Raw genomic sequence first — 20367 nt, 5'->3', positions numbered from 1 at the left:
GTCTTATCTCTTGAGATCAGCCTCTCTCCAGTGATAAGAGAAGTGGAGTAGGTGTGAAAGGTTTAGGATTTGGGAAAATAGGGACCTGGGAAACAGAGACATATGACAAAGTTACTTTCAGAGTAGAGTTCATATTCCAAGCCCTCACTTTGAAAGCCCTTCATCGTGGGCTCCATTTCATCTTTTCACATGACTTGTCTCATATCCGGTTCAAACTAAAGACTTTACTTTTTCAGTACAGTTGTAATTTCCCTTAGCAATTCCTCTGTAGCTAGTATGGGGGAGATGAAGACTCAGAAACGAATACATCTGATTTTCTTCCTTCAGGTCGCTAACACTCCAGCAGAAGGACTAGAAGAAAATTACATCACTACCATAAGATGTTGTGTGGGCTCAAAGTGGAGTGTGTGCAAAGAGCCATGAAACCAAAGGAAGGAGGATGAAACTCAGTCCCCAGGTCAGAGAAATTACCAGGAAAGAGGGAGGGTGAAATAATAACAGAGAACTAAAAGATCATTAACTTTCAGGCAGAATCACAAGTTCTTCATTTATAACAGCTCCCATGATCCTCCTCATAACCCTGTGAGATGAGTTCTATTGCTAACCTCATCTTCCAGGTAAGGAGACAGAGCTCCTTAGTCAACTTGCTTGCCTCAGGTTAGGAAGCAAAGAGTACCAGAGCCAGGATTTGAATCCAGCCAGCAAACTAGTTCCACACCATCAATTGCTGGCTCCAGGTAGTCCTGCTTACCCCTCTGATAAAGGCAAGGGTTTCCAAGAAGAGGAAAGGTAAAGGGCAAGGGCAGGTCACAGAGTGAAGGGGAAATGGTCTGGGCTTCTTGAAGGTGGAAGAGCACTAGAAGCAGAGGCAGAATACTTATAGTCATTTAGGATTGCTGCTCGTATCCTGCAAGAGTGGGCAGGCAGCCCCTGGAAGGCCCTATGTCTCTTCCACAAATAGTCATTCCCAAACCCAGGATTCACGAGAAGTGACTGAAAACAGGTTGTTTAAGGTAGGTAAGATAGGCACTGGAGTCACAACTGGATTTGAACTCTTCATCTATCAAGCAGTGACTTCAAAACTATAAAATTTCCTATCTCCAACCAAGATTCATCCTTCTCATTTCCAGTTTAATCAACCCTGGCCCTTCAACTGAATGATATGAAAAATGCTCCCTTCCCAGGAGGGCTTCGATAAATATCACTTCCTATTGCTATGACTACTCTGAGGGAGCTTGTTCCTTAATGCTCCTGACCAGTCATGGCTCTTATTCTGTTTATAAATTGGAAATAGGAAAAGGCCAAGAAACACTGGGGGAGCTTAATAATATGATGTGTTTAAGTAGGCTTTTCATCTTGAACCCACTGAACTGTACTGTGAGCAGATAAATGCTGTTCTGAATTTACAGATGAGGATGTAATGACTCAACCACAGTTCATAGAGCAAGAAAACCATGAGTCGGGATTTAAACCCAAAACTCCTTGACTCTGGAGTCAAATCTCCCCACACCCACCCTAGACACTACACCATGTAAAATGCCAAGGTTCAGCATATACCCGTCTAAACAAAACTACCCACTTTGCCGATCCTGTATAGCCACCCACTATACCTGAATGGGAGCTTACAAGGAAGAGGGTAGATGATGTGTTGGGATTGTCAAAGACATGGTATCCCAGAGCCCTGGAGCTCTGCTGCTTTGTAAGTTGCTGAGTGGTGTTACTCAAAGCATTTCATCTCTCTGAGATTCATCCTTCGGGAAATAATCTCTGTCCTCCTATTCACAAGAAGATTGTGAACATAAAATACATGTTTAAGCCAGTTGGGACACATGATGATTAATAACTCAGGTGTTGGCCACTTAGACAAAGCCTGAAACAGCAAAGTGAAATATAGAAGATAAATTAAATCAAACACAATCACTCATACTGCAAAAGGGTTCTTCATTCCAAAGAAGGGACTCATTGGCTTTTTTTTCCTCTAAGCATCAGTTATTTGGAATTTTAAAATAAAATTGCATTTATCCACTAAAGATAAAGGATTAATGATTTTCAGAGGTGACCTGGTCTGCAAGAGGCAATACCTATGGTTCTCCTATGTCTTTCTTGCTGCAAACAAGAAGTCCAGAGATCTATACAGCGTTAAAGAAGGGTAAGATCTTTCCCTTCATCCCATCAGGAATGTGGGGAAAACAAGAACCTCTGGACAGCATGGAATATCTGCTGTGTTTCACAGGATCCTTCCCTCAGAGTGACTTTAGTTGCTGGCAGATGGTCCAGCTTGTAGCCAGCTTCCCTCAAGAAACTGAAGAATTATCTTTCTAGTCCCTTCCATCTGGAATATTAGTCCCTTTGCCATGATATGCACACTTCACTGAGCTCAGTTAATTTTCAGTTTGTTAATCTCATTCCGTATTTTTATCAGAGTCATTGCTTTGCTCTCCCTTCTTGGCCTTTCCCTAGTGTGCTTTATGGTTGTCTTCCCATCCACTTCTGGCTCTCCTGTTCTTTTTCAGTCCATATTTTTGTCACTGCCCCAGCCTTTTTTGTTGTTGTTATTGTTCTCTGTTATGATTTAGATCAGAACATGATCCCCCACCATCTTTTATTTTCAGACACAGAGCTTTTGGAAGGTGATTGGATCATCAACAAATCAATCTTTTACTGAATGTTGAATGTACTGTGTAGGAGTTGAATATACTATAAGGAGATGAAGTTGCACTGCAGGAAGTAGGTCTCTTACGGCATGCCTGGAGGGGTATCTTCTTATCTCTGGTCCCCTTCTTTCATTTTTTCTCTGTTTCCTGGCCACCATGAATTGAGTCACTTGACTCTGTCATATTCTTCGACCATAATGTTTCTGCATCAGAGCCAACTAACCATTGATGGAAACCATAAATTGAAATAAACCTTCTCTCCTTGAAGTGCAGGTTCTCTGTTCTTTCCATGTGTAGGTATATATTGCAGCAAGCTCTTCATACCATGCGGGGAAAGACAGTCTGACCTCCCCAATTTATGTAAAGCATCTCAGATTCTTGGATGTCCTGGCCTGAGGAAGATTCCTGGTGTGGTCACAAAAATCTATCTTGTACTATATGTTGGAAACCCAAAACCATCTAATAAAGTTTCAGTTAAGAAACCACTCAGGACTATAACAACACACACACACACACACACACACACACACACAAACACACACACACACCCCTTAACCTTCCAAAAGGAAACAAAAGCTGCCTTCATTCAAAAGAGAGAAGAAAGGACAATTTGTGGCAATGGACAGCCCTCCTACATATCAAATCACCAGAAAAGGGTAATGTTACTGCTAAGTGCCATTTTAGAGGGCTTCCAGGAGGTCCCTCTGCTTTGCAATCTGTCACCATTCCTTCCACTCTATCATGATTAAGTCTCTTATGGGTTCAGCATTGACAACACTGGGGGGTTCTTTTTGCCCCTGATTCAATAATTTGTACTTGCTGAACGTGTGCACTTGACATATAGTGTAGCATATATACTGTACTATTATAATCATCACAATAATATAGCAAAGATGAATGCTTTTCCTTCTCATTTATTAGAAAGAGCAGGAAATTGAGGTTGAGGAAATTAAGTGATTTGCTCAATATTGTAGCAGTAGTAAAAGGCAGGGCCAAGATTTTCATTTCCATCCATCTGACCTCAGTGCTGAGATTCTTTTCCATCTTGTCCTGGCTTTCTTCCCAAAAATAAAACAGAGCTCAACGTTGGTTGTGTCCCTCCCTGGTGACTAAGCTCATATTGCTTCCCGTAACATTTGTGAAACAAAAATGTTCATGGGTTTTAGGAGGAGCATGCTGTGTCTAAGATGTTCTATCCTGAAACTGTTGTAGGAACAAGGGCACCTGTGCACATATATGCAAGACAAACTCCACAAAGCACTACCAGAGGCCAGCACCACCTGCTCAAGTTGTAAAAGACATGCACAATACAAGAGTCTGAATTGCAGCTGGGGCCTGTGTCCCAAAGATAAAATATTTTGACTGATGAGGATGTTCTCAAAAGGTGAGGAAATGAAGCTTCAGCATGGAATGCAGATGACTCTGCCACTCACTTCTTGTACTGCAGAGTGACCCTGAGGTCTGGCTCTAAACCCCATCTGTGGTCTAAGAGGAAGGCTGAACCAGGTGATTTGCAGAGATTCTCCAGGTCTTGGGACTTGTTCTGTGTCCTCCAAAGACATTAATGAGGGATACTGTTAAAGGCTTCTCAGGTGATGAGGTAGGGAGGCAACATTCATGAATTAATACTTTTCCCTATAGAATTTAAGGAGGCATTTAGGGTTGCACAAATGTGGTCTAGAATGAGGGCATCCTTCAATTGGAGGCCTAGGTCTTCTTATCTGCCTGGGGTGGTCTCAGTCCTGCTTGGCATAATGGTCGGCCAAGTTCTGTTCATGTTTTTAATTGTTGTATCATATCTTTAATTCAGTGTTTCTCGCCTCTGCTCACATTAGGTCCGTGGTGTCACACTCTCCTGGAGTTCATTTTTTTAGACACAATGTGAAAGTTGGACCTGAAATCCACACATTTGTTAGGGAAACAGCAAATAAATTAGTCATTTCTGATGTCAGAGCATGTAGTCAGGGCAGAGATGGCTGCTTCTTTACCTCACTTTAGCTCACTGACTAATACTTAGCCCAACTTAGCATACCATAGGGGCCCACTCAACAAAAGCAACAAATGAAATATAGTATTTGGATCCTGACCACTTCTTTTCATCTTCACAGCTAACACCCTGATCCTAACCACCATCACCTGTGGCTTGCATCATCACTCCAGGCTTCCCACTCTTCTCTCTTCCCTCTATCCATCCTGTATAGATCTTTTCCTCAATAGGATGCAAGAGTGATACTCTTAATTCATAAGTTAGATGCTGTGACCTCTCTGCTCAGAGTTCTCCAGTGGTCCTCCATTTCATTCAGGATGAAAATAAATGTTCTTACAATGTTTTACAAGGTGCACTCATGGGTCCTGACTCTCTAACCCCTCTCTGGTTTCATCTCTTAATAGCCTCCTGGTATACAGCTCAGCCCAGAACATTCTTTTCCCAATCTTCCTTCAGCAGGAAAGGCAAAATCTCCTCTCAGAACCTTTGGACTAGCTGCGTGGTATTCACAGATTTTCTGAAACTATGCTTTGGGCTCTCACTGGTTCCTTTACTTTTAATAAATAGTCTGCTTGTATTCCCTGCCCTCTCTAACACACACACACACACACACACACACACACACACACACACACACGCCAGATGAAGGGGAAAGAGAGAGAGATGGAGAGACAGAGAGAGATTCATCACTACTACCATCTTCTAACATGTGATGTAGTTTCTTTATTACTACAAACATATGTGGTCCTTGGAATTGAACCCAGGTGCTCATACAAGGTAGGCAAATGTTCTAGCACTGAACTATATTCTATTCTTTTTAATTTGATTTTGAAGTAGGTCCAAAATTGGCCTAAAACATGTCATCCTCCTGCCTCAGTCTCCCAAGTATCTAAGATCTAAGCAAGTGTCACCACACCTGTAAATTACAGATACTTATGCTTTAACATTCCATTTGCCCCTTGCCCACTTTAGAAGCATGAGCTCCATGAACACAGAGATTTTCATCTGTTTCATTCGTTCTGACTCGTACATCCTGCTTCAGCTAGATTCTTCATGAATACTTGTTCAATGTTAAGTGAAAAGATACATAAATGAATAAATAAATACCAAAATAAGTTCTTGACTTTGGATGCAAAAACATTAAATCAATTCATTAGACATGTTTTATGCTATTTTTTTTCTGTAGAAGAATGAAAGTGGTATATAGTTTAGGTTTTACATGCCATAAGGTTCTGACCATTAAACTCTCCTCTTGTGCACAAAACAATCAGAACCAATATGTGAACTAATGAGCCTGGCTATATTTCAGTAACCCCTACCAGCAGCAAACACCATTTATCTTGTGGTATAGCTTGCTGACCCTGCAGTAGGTTAAATCTTTTAAAGTCACACAGCTGGTCTGGTTATGTTCCTGGTGAATCCCTATGCATAACGTGGTGCCTAGCACTCCACCGTCACCAGGTAAATATTTTGAGTGAAACTAAGTGTATATGAAATGCAGTGCCCCTTGTTACTGTATGTCATAGCCACGTCTGTTTAAATTTGCTGCAGGAAAGAAATGCTCTCTATCTGTGCTCTGCAGCACAGCATATGCTAGCCACAGGTGGCTCCTCAGCACTCTAAATACAATGAATATTACTGAGGATCCTGAATTTTAAAGTTTATTTAATTTTCCTTAATTTACATTTTAATTTCAATAACTCTCTATGTCTAATAGCTATCATTGGACCAAGGTGTTTTATCACTCATTTTTTCACTTTATCATCAAACACTAGTCCTCCCCCCCCCCAAAGAAAGTATTTTTTGACTACTAAGGTTCACAGCAAGTATTATCTTTTCTGTGATCCTACAATAGTCATTTCATTCAATCTGAGTTTTTGCCACAGCTATAATAATAGCTATTGTTTGTAGAGTTCTACATAGCAGACTAATATGCTAAGTGCTTAATATGTTATGTCTAGTTCAGTCCTCCTAATGATCCTGCAGGGATAGTTCATGTCATTAATACTGTTTTACTGTTGAGAAAAGCAGAGGTGCATGAGGATTCGGTAGTGTTCAAAGGTTGTGCAGGTTTGGAGCAAAAAGTCTTAATTGAGTCTCTGTTAATCTGAATCCAGAACATAATTTCTTTTTTTTTTTTTTTGTCTTTTTTCGTTTTTATCAGTACCAGGGATCGAACTCACGACTGCCTGCTTGCAAGGCAGGTGCTTATGCCGCTGAGCTAAATCCCCAGCCCCCAGAGCATAATTTCTTGAGCACCACAAAGTGTTAATGAAACGTAGAAAATCGTGTGTGCTTAACCTATCTATCATGCAAGAGCTTAGGAATAATTGGCCACCCTTATTCTGCAATTTCCAAAGCCACAGTCAGCCATGGCATTGGCTTTCAATGAAGATATTAGTATATAGAATTTCAGAACTGGAGAGAACTAAGAGGAAATCTAATTTAGCATTAGCCTGTATTACAAATACAAATAAAAAATGACTTACCAAAGGTCACATCATGATTAAATTGCAAAACTAGAAGCAAAGCTCATAGATTTGTCTCCAAATCCAGTATTTCATCTTTCATGCACTATTTGACCATTCCTTATTAAATATTAGAGTGTGCTAGATATAGATAGAATAGCTCATGTTACTTGGAAGGCTAAAGCCAGAGGACTGCTTGAATTCAGGAGTTGGCGATTAGTCTGGGCAACACAGTAAAAGCCATCTCACAAACTCCAAACCCCAAAACCAATCAACCAAACTAAGAGTATGCTAGACAAGGGTCTTGGTTTGGTAATAAAGCAGTGAAAAGTACAAGTATAGTCCTTGCTTTTAAACACCACAGAATTACTTAGATAGCAAGTAATTGCATATAGACCCACAAAGAAGAGTATGCAATTACAGGTTGTAATTATGTTTGACAGCATATGCTGGTGAATACAAGAATAAATTCTGATGCCAGCCTTCTGGATTCAAATCAAGACTCCACTACTTTCCAGACTTTGGGAGAACTCATCAATTATTTGTGATTTAATGTCCTCATTTGTAAAATGATGATGATAATATATTACTCTAAGGACACACAACTTTTCACACTTAACATCCTGGGCATGAAGAGTCATCAAATGATTATTAGTATACTGTGGTTACTGTAGGCTGCACTTTTTTTAAGTTATACATAAAAAATTGGTATCTTTATGTGCTTCTACTTTGTTTAATTAAAATATGATTATATGTAAATGTGTACTCTTCTTATTATTATCATGTACTCTAAAGGAAAAATAATAGAGTACTATTGTGGCATAAAACCTGAGAGAAATGACCTTGGCTACATGGTCACTTCTTTGAGGATGTGATATTTAAATTGAACATTAAGGATGAAAGCAGAGGGTCAACTAAAGACAGGGGTTTACGAAAAGTGAGGGCAGGTGGAAAACAGAATCCCACACAGTGGGAAGAGTACCTGCACAGACCCTATCACCCTGGCCTCCCCAAAATGTCTCTGCATAGACAAACACTTTGTGCCATGATTCTGTGTCCTGGTAACACTTTCAATCCCAGCTTGTGCTCTCAGCATCATCTTTTCTTCCACATTTTTTAATTTGCTGATAATCTATATATTATTGGATCCCACAGATACATTTAGAAGTTTTCTGGATTCATTTCTTAAGCAGAGAGACACATTTTCAGAGGCCTAATATATTTGTGAACACATATTGGAAGAAATTAATTATAAATCTTAATTTGAATTTTGTTAGATTATATGTAGAATGATAAAATCCAGTTTTCAAAGGTGAGTATTGCTTTCCTGTTTGATATTTGCACCTAGACATCATCTACAGAGATGTGTCAGCTTTGCAATATGAGACGAGATCTCTCATACCCTCTTTCAAGTTTGGAAGTAAATGTTGCATTGCCTTGCAGTGGAACTGACAAGTTTTCTTTAAGGAAAAGATTTCACAGTCTCCATCATATACTATTCTAAACTTTTTGTCTTTTCCAATCTTTCAGTGATTAAACTTGTTCCAGAAAACTGGCTTCTAACATGCAGAAGATTGAATCTAGACCCTTATCTCTCATCTTGTACTAAATTAAAACCAAAATGGATCAAATAACTAAGTATTAAAAGAGAAACACTTAACCTGCTGGATGACAAAACAGGTAAATTTCTTGAAGATATAGGTGTAGCCAAGGATTTTCTGAACAGAACCCCATATGCATAGGAAATAGTACTGAGAATCAACAAAGAGGATCATATCAAATTGTCCCACAATACAAATGGCAAATGTTGGCAAGGCTGTGTGGGAAAAAGGAACACTTCTCCATTGTTGGTGGGTTGTAAACTAGTACAACCACTATGCAAAATCAGTATGGAAATTCCTCAGAAACACTCAAATACATTTCTCTTTGATCTAGATGCTCCCCTTCAATGTATCTTCCCATAAAGGATTAAATATATCAAATCCCAGCGACACATGCATACTATGTTTATAGCAGCATGACTAATAATAAGCAAATCTTAGAAGCAGCCAATATGTCTACCAACAGATGAAGATATGCTAGAGCAATATCTGTGCGCCCATGTTTATAACAATTTGTAATTAGTTAAATCATGGAAACAAACCAAATGCCCATCAACTGTGGAATGGATAAAAAAGATGTGATTTTTTATACATTGGAATACTACTCAGCTATAAAGAATAAACTTGAGGCTTTTATAGGTAAATGGAGGCAACTTGAGACCATTCTCATTGTGAAATAAATCACTCATATTTGTAAATATTATCTCCCTAGTATAAAAAACCCGAGAGTAATAAGATCTAAAATGTAAAATAGATATTGTGATAATGAATGGGAAAGAAAGTGATCAAAAGGAAAGAACAACTGGGATAGGGGAAAGGATAAAAGGAAAATATTATATGTATATAGATATACATATATGTGAATATGCATATATATATATATATATATATATATGATAGATAACTATACTACTAATCTGTTAATTTATCCAAATGAACAATTTGTGCTTTCATTATTTGATTGATCATTTTTTGTGCCTAAATCTTATAACCTGAACAGCTACTTCTAAGATAATAATATACAACGTATTAACTTAGTGTTAATTTCCTACTATTGTTTTTTGAATTTCTGTATCATTTTTATTCTTTCTTTCTGTTTTACTTTTTAAAATAAAAAAATTTTAAAAACAAAGAAAAAGGACATACTTTATAATTCTACATTGTCATAAGGAAAGATAAACTTCAATCATTTATAAGAAAATGGATATACCTTAAGGCCATAAAGTTAAGAGAAATAAATCAGACACACAAGCTTCACTATCAGGTGGATTATCTTATATGAGAAAATCAAATTATAAATAAAAGTAAAGTAAAAGGCAGATAATAGGTATTAAGGTGATAAGTCTTTCTCGCATGGGAATAGGTCCAGAGATGGAACAGGGAGAAGAAGAGAGAAAGGGTGCTAAAAAGGAATTAAGATATGTTATGTATATGTACCAGTTTCCCACAACATAATCATGTATTGCAAACATGTACTACTGAAAAAAAAAAAAAACCTGTCGCTTTCTGATGGATAATCTAAAGTTTTATGACCCCATCATTGAACTTAATTCTCCATTTTTAAAAGATCTCGGTCCTCGTCCACTTATATTTTACAACACATTTAAACCAAACACAGCAAGAGTAGCAGAATTATAAAATATTTTCTCTATAATTCATAAAGCTTTCACAGTTCCACTTCTCAGTTCTGCATTTTCTCCTTGTCCCTGACTCAATTGGGTCCTTTTATTTTTTCAAGTCAACTCATTCTGTAAATTCTTTGTCCAAAGGACACAGCCCTGCCTCAGAGAATTCTCTGCAAATAACTATTAAAAGGAAAATGCCAGAATGTGTCTCTTCTCAATCCTAAGCAAACACTCTCACTGAAGACAATAAGTTACACTTCTTTCAGGGTTCAAATCCAAGTACTGATACTTAGCAGAAATATGTCCTTGGGAATTTCAGTGAACTACATTAATACACAGCTGCATGTACAAAAAATGAGGTCAATGACACCCACCTAGAAAAGTTGTCAGACTAAGGCAGTTATATAAAGTCTCACCATTGTGCATAAGGGCATAATAAATTGTAGATGCTGCTATTGTCTGTTTAATTTTTGTGTAGCTCTTGGTAGCTCATCACAACTCCACATTACTGCTGCTAACTGCACATTTTCTGGCTATTGTCTCACACCTCCATCTGCTACATGTAGATAATGCACCTACATCAAGAGGATCAAAGTAACAAAAAGAATGGAGCTTTAAGACTAATGGAGTCATTTTATGAAATGACAACATATAAACTTTAGTTTGCAGCAGTTGTTTCAGGTTTTGTTGGAAGTAGTTTTAAAAGTTCAATTCCATTATCTTGCATATCTTTGAATAACAAGGCAAAGCTTTTTTTATGTGTTATAGTTAATTTGGATGAAAGTTTAAAATCTTTATTCCAGGTTTTAGTAAAGTTAAGGACCAATGAATGGTAAGTTCAAGAAGGACTGATGGTGCCCAGATCATGGGAGAAACTGACTTTCAGAAGGGAGTTAATGTCCCCAACTGTCCCCAGTAAATCTTTATTCTGCAAACACATAAACCGAATGTGCCCAGCACTGTGAGAGGTCTCCATGGTGCTGACGCTAGAACCCTACACCTAGTATGTTGACCAAACCATCAGCATTCTGAAAATGAAATTTGACATTCCTTTCTTCCTTCTTTCATTTATTCATTCACTCACCAATTGATGGTATTTTGGTTGGAAACTGTTTGGAACTGTATCATTTTCAAATGTAGCTATAAATAAAATAAGCAAAATTCAGGTTTTTCTAAAACGTATTTTTATACCTTAGTCTCTCATCTCCAGTCTGCCAGAAATCACCTATTATTATTATTGAGACAAGGCCTCACGAAGTTGTCTAGGATAGCCCTGAAATTGTCATTTTACTGCTTTAGTTTTCCAAATTGCTATAATTACAAGTATGCACCATAACCAACCGTCCACAACTGTATCTCAGTCTTTTTAGAAGTATATTTCATGTACACACAATCCCACTACAATGTATATGCTGCATTTACTTAGAAGCTTCAATGTTACCATCTCTTTCAGGGTAGGGATATTCTTCACCTTTGTGAATTCTTGGACTTTCAATTTCATAAAGTCCTCCACGTCTCCTTAAAACTTTAATAACACAGGGCTCAGCAAGTAATAGAAACAATCTATAAACATTAGAAATATTCAGTATGATATAAGACAGCTATATGGCATAACTACACACATCATATTTTCATTTCATATCCTATTACAAATGAAAAGTGGCTGCTGAAGACAAGAAAATAAACTGAGTATGATGGCCCGACATGACTGAAGTTCATATCAATTGTGAAAAGAAAATTCAATTTGCTATAAACGCCATTTACAAATTGTTTCAATCATACTTACGCTTTAAGTTATTAGTGCTTAAAAGGTCATAGAAACATGAAATTTGAGCAGGAAAATATCTTGGGAATTATTTAGGGCTGTAATTTTGATCTTGCCACTAATTTACTAAGTGACACGGGACAACTTGCTGAATGGTTCTGGCCATCAGTCTCATTAGGTCAGACAAGATGATGTCTGGGGACCTTCCCTGCAAGAAAAGTACATTCCCACTCATCACTTTTCTGAAGACAAGAAATCTGAAGTTCACAGTATGTGACATACCCAAGGTCAAATGACAAGTTTGTGGCAATGCTGGCACTAAGTTTGAAAGAAACTATGTTTTTTTATCGCAAAGAATTAACAGATACACCAGCACTAAATGAAATTTTAGTGCAGAGAAATGTTCATCATATTACAAATTTCTCTACCAAATAGTTTCTAGGTTGCAGAAACTATATATTATTTTCTTTTCACTTAATATGGTGTAGTTGCACATTACTGGATGAAATATTTATGAAATTAATAAGTGAGGATGCAAATAATTGGAGAACTGATTATAAAAGTCAGAGAAGACATTTTATGTTGAGTGTGTTGCTAAGTTAGGCAATGAACACGAGTATTGAGAATTTTATTTACATCTTATCCTCACAAGTACTCTAAAAGAGAAATTATTCTCCTCACTTTTATAGTTACAAAAATTGAGGCTCAAATATATTAAGTGACTTGTCCTACAATCAAACAGCAATTACACATAATACCACACATGTGAAGAATGTCCATGAAGCTATTCCCAATAAAACATTAGCCACGATGATGTTCCTGAGAGTTCAAGCTGGGCTGACTGAATTTCTGGGGGTTGTGCTCTAAGGGGTAGAACAAGCAGTCCTTTAATATTCACTTCCTGTCCTTGGAGACATAAACAGCATGGGTTGTCCTCCAGTGTGAAAGGAGCATGATGCTAGTCTTGTGTTGTGTTCTGGTTGCCCATAAATTCTCCTTTGGCTTAGTCTTTGATTAGTTCTCATTTCTACCCAGTATTGTGTTGGTAAACATATAATTATTTGCTTTATGAAGAAAATAAACTCTACTTCTCCACTTACCCACATTTTCTGGTGTAAATATCCTCATCATTGTCAATTTCTTACATACACGACAACAGCAAATAAAGAGTTGGGAAGAGACATGAACAGTCAGCTCAATGAGTCCATACAAGATGACTCCCATACCATGGATCCAATTCTGCAGTCAGTTCCATGGGTGGTACTAATTGTTGAAATCTCTGGGAAAATACACTTGTGTTGGATATGACACACAACCAGATGGGCATGTCTAGCCATGTATTTCTCAGTTGTGACATCTTTCCCACTTTCTTCCTTTTATCCTGTCACATGGGAAGAATGATCCTTCCTATCAACACAACCAAAAAAGCTTTAAGGCATGATGACTTCAGCACTGTCTATCTGTAAGACGTTGACCCATAGATGAAGCATTTTTAAGGGATACTAAATCATTTCTGAAAGACGTAATGTTGGAATGAGTACAAAGCTTGGGGATTTTTCAAATACTTATTCCTTATGGGATACAAGGATTTAGAAGTCCGACTTTTCCCTTGGGTGAGATGTTTTCTTCTTTGGCCAGTTAGATGTTTCCTCCTCTTCCTCTTCCTCCTCCTCCTCCTCCTCCTTCTCCTCATCCTACTCCTCCTCTTTATCCTTTTCTTTTCCATCTTCTTGTTCTTCTTCTTTTCCAGTGCTGAAGATGGATCCCAGTACCTTGTGTATGCTAAGTAATTGTTCCACCATTGAGCTACACTCCCAGCCCTGACACTGACGTCTGTATAAGCCCTCTTCATCTCACTTTTCCAGTCTCATCCCCTGCCGCCCTCCAAGTCCTCTGCTTCCATTTTCTGTTCAGCACATTCTCCAGGTGCCGGTACAACTACACTGCTGCTTCCCAGAACCACTTTAAACTTTCTTTCTCATCCTGTAACCAAATTCTCTCTCCTCAAGCCCGCTTCCTACTCATACTCCTTTACTAATTCTACCAAGCTAAGCTAAAAGATCATCTGCTCCATATCTATCTCCTGAAATCCCCAAATAAAATACATTTCTTCCTGTTCTGCAGACATGAGGCACTTAGTTAATACATTGTTCTTGATTTATACCACACTGTGTTTTTTATAATAGTTATATAGGAGAAGATTCTTTTTATCCTCACAAAAATGTAAAATCCATGAAGACAAGAACACTGCCCAATTTGTCTGTGATTTCCCATAGCACTTAACACAGTGACTTACAAGTTGTAGAATTAAGTAAATCTTGTTTGAAATGAATATAACAAATTGAACAAAATTTTACAAAGTGAGTCTCAATCAAGTCTCGTGAAAATATATTCAGGAATCTTACATTCCCATTTCCATTCTCACCTGTAGGAAGTGCCATCTATTTATGGCTGGAATGATTTATGAGATTAAGATAGTTTGCTGGGCACTGAGGTGGTGAAGGTACAGGGGAAAATTGTATACAGTCCTTAGTCATATGAGCTTATATTCTGGTAGGGAAAACAAATTTTCAGACAATAACACAAATTTTAATCTTGTTTTTAGTCAACAGCACTTATGATTCTGTGGCAGTCACCCATTCCACTGAAAGCAAATGAGGCAATAACATGAGTAAGATGATGGGAAGAAGGGGATTGAAGGAGGGAAGGCATTTCGCTGAGGAAGGAACTTGGACTCCACTGACTGAGAAACTTTGCACGGGGTACATGTGAGACAATTGTGATTTCCAGCAGATGGAACAAAGCAAAGTAGGCTCCTGGGGGTTTGCAGTCAGACTTGCTGTTGTATAGTTTTTGGTGAGTATATTTCTCAAGGGTTTAAAAATAGTTAATCTGAATTATTGGGTAAGGGATATGGAGGAAAACCAATGTGGCATGCATGAACATTTCAAGAACGATGAGGAGTGAAACTGGCTTCCTCCTTCCTCTTTTTTATTATTCTTTGTTCCCTTAGTATAGGTTGGCATTATGTGGCGTTATAAAGATAAGAGAGATGAATGAGACGCACATTTTGTCTTTCTCTCTTTAACCCCCAACAAAGTTTACAGGCTGATACTGAATGCAGATAAAAAGAGAACAGTGACTCTGCAGAGAGACAGGAATTAGGAGGTAAGGTAGCACAGAGGCCGTGACTATTGAGAAAAGGACCCTTTCTTCTGGGCCAAGGAGGGCCTCAGGAAGACATGTGGCACACAGGGTGTCTGGGTAAAGTGTGAAGGGAGTAAAATGGATCCCCAGCTTCCAGTAAAAGGAAAAAGGTTTTCAAGAGAGTAAAGAAAGGGTAAAGCCTAGGAGGGTATGGTACCTTCAGGAAACTGGAGATGCATGGTGTCTGAGAGGGATGCCCCACCCAAGGCTCCTATAATGAATGCTTGAAATCCTGTACAGCCATATTCAGAGGTGGGGCTATGTGAGATGAGTAAACCAGGAAGGTGCTACCTCACAGATGGATGAATTCCCTGATGAGTTCATTAATGGAGCGGACCATTAGGACATGGAGCAGTCAGAAGAGGCAGTGCACTGACTAATGCCTTTTGAAGGGTGTGTGGTCCCTGGTTCCCGCCTTCCTGGCTCTAGCCCTTCATCAGTCTTCCTGGTTGCAATGAGGTGAACAGTTTTCCTCTGCCATGCCTCTCTGTCATGGTGTTTTGCCCCATCCCAGGCCCAAAATAATAGAGCTGGTGGACCATGGACTGTAACTTCTGAAACCATGATCTAAAATAAATGTTTCCTTTTTTTAGCTATTTATGTCAAGCACTTTATCACAGTGACCAAAACCTCACTATTATTCCAGGGCATGTGGCATAAAGAGGTAGAAGATGAGATAATAGAAGTGAATAGAATTTTGTTAAGATGATTCAATTTAATGTGGCAGCTGGGGTTTTCAGTAAGAGTGTCCAACATGAGAAGAACATGTGGAAAAATGAGTACAGAAAGCATTGCTGTCACAAGCATGGTCAGTGAGCCAGAAGCATTGGCAGTAGCTGGCCAATGGTTAGCAGTGCAGACCCTCAGACTCCATTCCTATGATGTAAGGGGGTTTGAGAAGTATTGGTCCAGACTGCTGGATCTGGGCTTAAATCCTGGCTCTGATCTGTGAGCCACGACCTTAGTTCAGTCATCTGCCTTCTCTGGGCATCAGTAATGGCTACAGTGGGTCCTAGTAACAGTTTCAGCTTTAAGGAATCTCTCTCTCTCTCTCTCTCTCTCTCTCTCTCTCTGCCTCTCTGTCTCTGTCTATATGTGTATTCCAGAAAACACGGAGAACAGCAATTATATTCCAAATGGGCTACTACATCCCTGCTCCTTGAGCAAACCACTCTTTGTAGTCTGTGCTCAGTCTTGTGGCTAGTGGAGAGGATTATTGGAAGTCATAAAACTGCACAAGAAGAAGATCAGAAGGGAAGTGGCCCCACAGGCATGTACTACTGGCTTGTCTTGGGTGTCGCAGAGGGAAGCCAAATGTGTTTCTCTTCTGTTACCTTCCACAAATGATGTCACTTCCATTTTATGGAAAGAAAAAAGAAAAAAAAGGGCCCAAAACACATAATTTCACGAGGGCTTTGCTGGCTGCTGGATGAGGATAATGGAGAGTGTGCATGTGAGCACAGAGGTGTGTGTGTGTGTGTGTGTGTGTGTTCAGGAGGAGGTGCTGGTTAGGGTCACAATGACTTAGAGCCTAAAAATATTGATAAAGAGAAAAACCTAGCTGTCTGATGAGATGGAGCATAATAACTGTATTGCATTTCCCAAATAGCTTCCCCTTTGTTTATAGTCCCCACATAGAGACTGTTAAAATGTATCTGAGTCTAACTCTGACTGAAGGGTTAGTAGGCATTGTTTTAAAGTGAAATCATGGCTCAAACATTTAAAGACCCAATTTTTATCCTGGAAAAATTGTTATTTTCTCATATTTTCAGAGTTGATGCTCCTTGACAAGAGAAGGAGATACGGGACAGTGGGAGCAGAGAACCCCACCTGGGTTATTACCTAAGTATAGAGAACTTGGCCCCACACAACACACAGGTGTCATCATAGCACCTGTGCAAAGAGATTTCCATAACACCTGGACAGACACTCAGGGATGAGGTAAGAATGAAGTCACAGGAAAAAGAGCAATACTTCCCATAAGGATAAGGAGAGGACAGAAAGTAAGGTGACATAGATTTTGATTCTAGCTCTGTTCTAACTTCTTTGGAATCTTGGCATGTCCCTTGCTCTGATAGGTGTTTTTCTATTTGTTGACCAACAAGAACTAGCGTTTGTTGAGTACTAGCTATGAAAAGATATTGTTCATATGCGAGGCATTTAGAATAAACAAGATGGTATTTCTTGGATTTAAATACCATCTAAATGCATATTTCTAACTCCAGATCAGATCTCTCCTTGACTTTGAGTTATGGACCTGTAGTGAATTCTTACAGTTTTATATGATTGTGACTTCTATTTTGAATACAACATTATTTCAGCAGAAAACAGGGTTCAGTCACCCTCATGACAGCCTGTGGCTCTGTATCTCCTTCCAGCTCCTCAATGTGGTTGATTCAGATATCTGCCAGGTATTCAGAGGTCAGGAGCAGCATGGCAAAGGTGGACACAGGATATTAGAAGTGGAACACCGTATCCAAATAGCTCAAGACGTTGGACAGAGATAAGAACTTAAGGGTATCTTTTCTGCCTATCTGACTAGACTCCTGCTTTCTTGTCACTTCCTTTAAACTGATCGTTTGAACACTTACTAGTGAATTTAAAGTGACCCACACCCTATTCCACCACATACACTGCAGAAAGTCTTGGACTCAGCACCAGAGCAAGAGCCAGGTAGATACAACATAGACACAGGTCAGATAAGAGTCACAGCCTATCTGCTGGTATATACAAGGAGAGGGGTTTTCTGGCCATCATGAGATAACTAGACATTATTCATCCACCAGGTAAAAATGGCCTATGCAAGGCATGCTATAAGCACATACCCAGGGCACTTCACTTTCCAGTAGGCTGCAGCTGCTAGCCACAGGGGCTGTGGAACACCAGGGCATATGCAGTCTTTTAATAAATGAACCTAGTGGCCATTTTCCATTTCTACTTGAACTTAAAACTGGAATAATAGCCTTTATTCCCCTCACTCAACCCTGAACTACCTGACACCCCTTGACTCAGTAAATGATAACTTGATTTATCTCACTGTTTCCAATGAACATTTGTAATCACCTCTGCATCTATTGTTTCATATATTGAATATTCAATAGCAAATGTTCTCAGACCTATACCCGAAATCATCTGGAGTCTGACAATATCTCACTGTAGGCCCATGGTTCAAACTCTTGCCTAGATTAAAGCAACAGGGTCCTTGAACAGTCTCTAATAGACTTACACAGCAAACAGTCAGTCTGTCAAGATGTTAGTCGGGGCACATGGCTCTTTTCCTAAGAATCCGCCATTAACTTTCTGTCTCACTCAGAGTAAAAGTCGAAGTCCACATTATCCTTTAAAACACCCTGAAACCCTTCAGGGCTTTTCTGTTCCTCAGATCATGCCTCCTGCTCCTCTTCTTCCTATCTCCTGACCAGCCTATTGTGCACCTCCTAACAGTGTGGAAATAATGATTTTCTGTGGGCTCCCGCCTTGTAGATCCCCTGCCTAGGATGCTCTCCCCCCAGATATTAGCATAGTTTCCACTGTGCCCATTTTGAGTCACCTGCTCAAATACCTTCTCAGAGGAAACTTCTCAGTCTTCTCCATAAGCACAACTCCTCTCTCACTTCCAGATTAGCATTCCATATCCTTGTCATCTGTCACTCCCCTAGCAATAACTCTAAGCTTCTTTATTCATTTTGCTATTGCATCACTGTTCAACAGAACCTGCCATAGTGCTGGAACTGTTCTATAACTGCATTGTACAGGAAGGTAGCCACTGGTCCTTTGAGGCTATGGGACATGGGAGACACACGTATTTTGTTTTAATTAATTAAAAATAAATTGACACAAATGGCTTGTGACTACCATATGAGATCACACAGATTCAGCATTACCCCTTTCCCCACTACACACAATAGAATGCAAGCCACAACAGGCAGAGAGTGTGCCTATTTACAATTGTGTCCTCAGTTCCTAAAAATATGTCTGGCTACTCAAGAAATACCTATGGAAAGGTTGAGTATATGAATAAATGAGTGTATTGGAAACTTTACATGCATTATCTCACTCAATCTCAACAATAGATTTGTAGGTTGGGTGTCATTTTGATTCTGTGGTACTCAGAAATACATTGTGTCTTGCTACAGAAGACCCAGCTACTAAGTGATAGATGAGCTCTGAACTCAGTGATACCTGATAACTTTTAGACACTTTGCTATGCTAGAGTTGAACTAGATGTTTTCTATGGTTTTTTCCAACTGTTACATTCTGTTCTTCTCTAAGAATTTCTTCCTTTACCAGAAAATGGCAACAAATGCCTTCACATCAATTATACTGATGGATCTTTACATCAAACTCTTATTAATGGTTCAGAATTGATGGGGTTATTTCCTAGGCAGAAGGAACACAGACCTTTCTTCAGCTTATGCTATCTCCCTCCTGTTCCCCAGCCCAAGGTCCCCCATGGCTCACCAGTCTCCGGGTCGCAGAGCTGCTCACAAGCATCTGTTGTCCTTTGTCCACAGAGGTCCCTCACCCATGGGGAGGTGGCATTGATCTGGTAATATAGGGACAGCTTGGCTGGATTTAGCCAATCAGAGATGTCCAGGTAGCTCCCTTCACTCACCACGAAACTGCTCCCTATGGGAGAACAGAGAAAAAAGACAGTTATTTACTCCCCAATTTAAGAAACTCACTGCAGAAAAACAGTGGTCTCATAAGTTCCATTCCCCCGCCCCTTCGCCCAATCTCACTCATTTTAAAGCAGTTACAGTGCTGATCAGAGACAGACGCAGATCAACAGAGACAGAGACAAGTCAGGTTTGAGAGAGAATTCAGCCCCGTGGTTAGGACTAGGTTCTCAGAACTGAGAACAAGGGTTCATGTCTTAAATATGTCTTTACTCACTATTGACTTTGTGTAAGTCACTCAGTGCCTCTGGGCCTTGGTTGCTTCATCTGTAAATGCACATATTAATGAGACCCACCTCAACTGTGAGAATAAAATAAATTAATGTGAAGTGCTTAGCCAGCACCTGGCTTGTTCTAGTAAATAATGATGGAATGTTAAAT

The 20367-nt window shown here is 39.2% G+C and overlaps 1 protein-coding gene across 4 annotated transcripts in view; it reads right to left on the bottom strand.

Annotated features, from left to right (window-relative positions):
• Astn2 (astrotactin 2) overlaps positions 1-20367 on the bottom strand; it is a 911846-nt gene that overhangs the window by 523273 nt on the left and 368206 nt on the right. For all 4 annotated transcript variants that reach the window (XM_023561395.2, XM_063259996.1, XM_063259990.1 and 1 more), the window contains one exon: positions 19769-19936. In XM_023561395.2, coding sequence (XP_023417163.2) covers positions 19769-19936 — 168 coding nt within the window. The remainder of the gene's footprint in view (positions 1-19768; positions 19937-20367) is intronic.

The sequence above is a fragment of the Cavia porcellus genome, unplaced genomic scaffold (assembly GCF_034190915.1).
Source record: "Cavia porcellus strain 051 isolate PalLab524CR breed Dunkin Hartley unplaced genomic scaffold, mCavPor4.1 scaffold_1, whole genome shotgun sequence".
In the NCBI taxonomy this organism is placed as follows: domain Eukaryota; kingdom Metazoa; phylum Chordata; class Mammalia; order Rodentia; family Caviidae; genus Cavia; species Cavia porcellus.
This window is presented reverse-complemented; position numbering and strand designations above follow the sequence as displayed.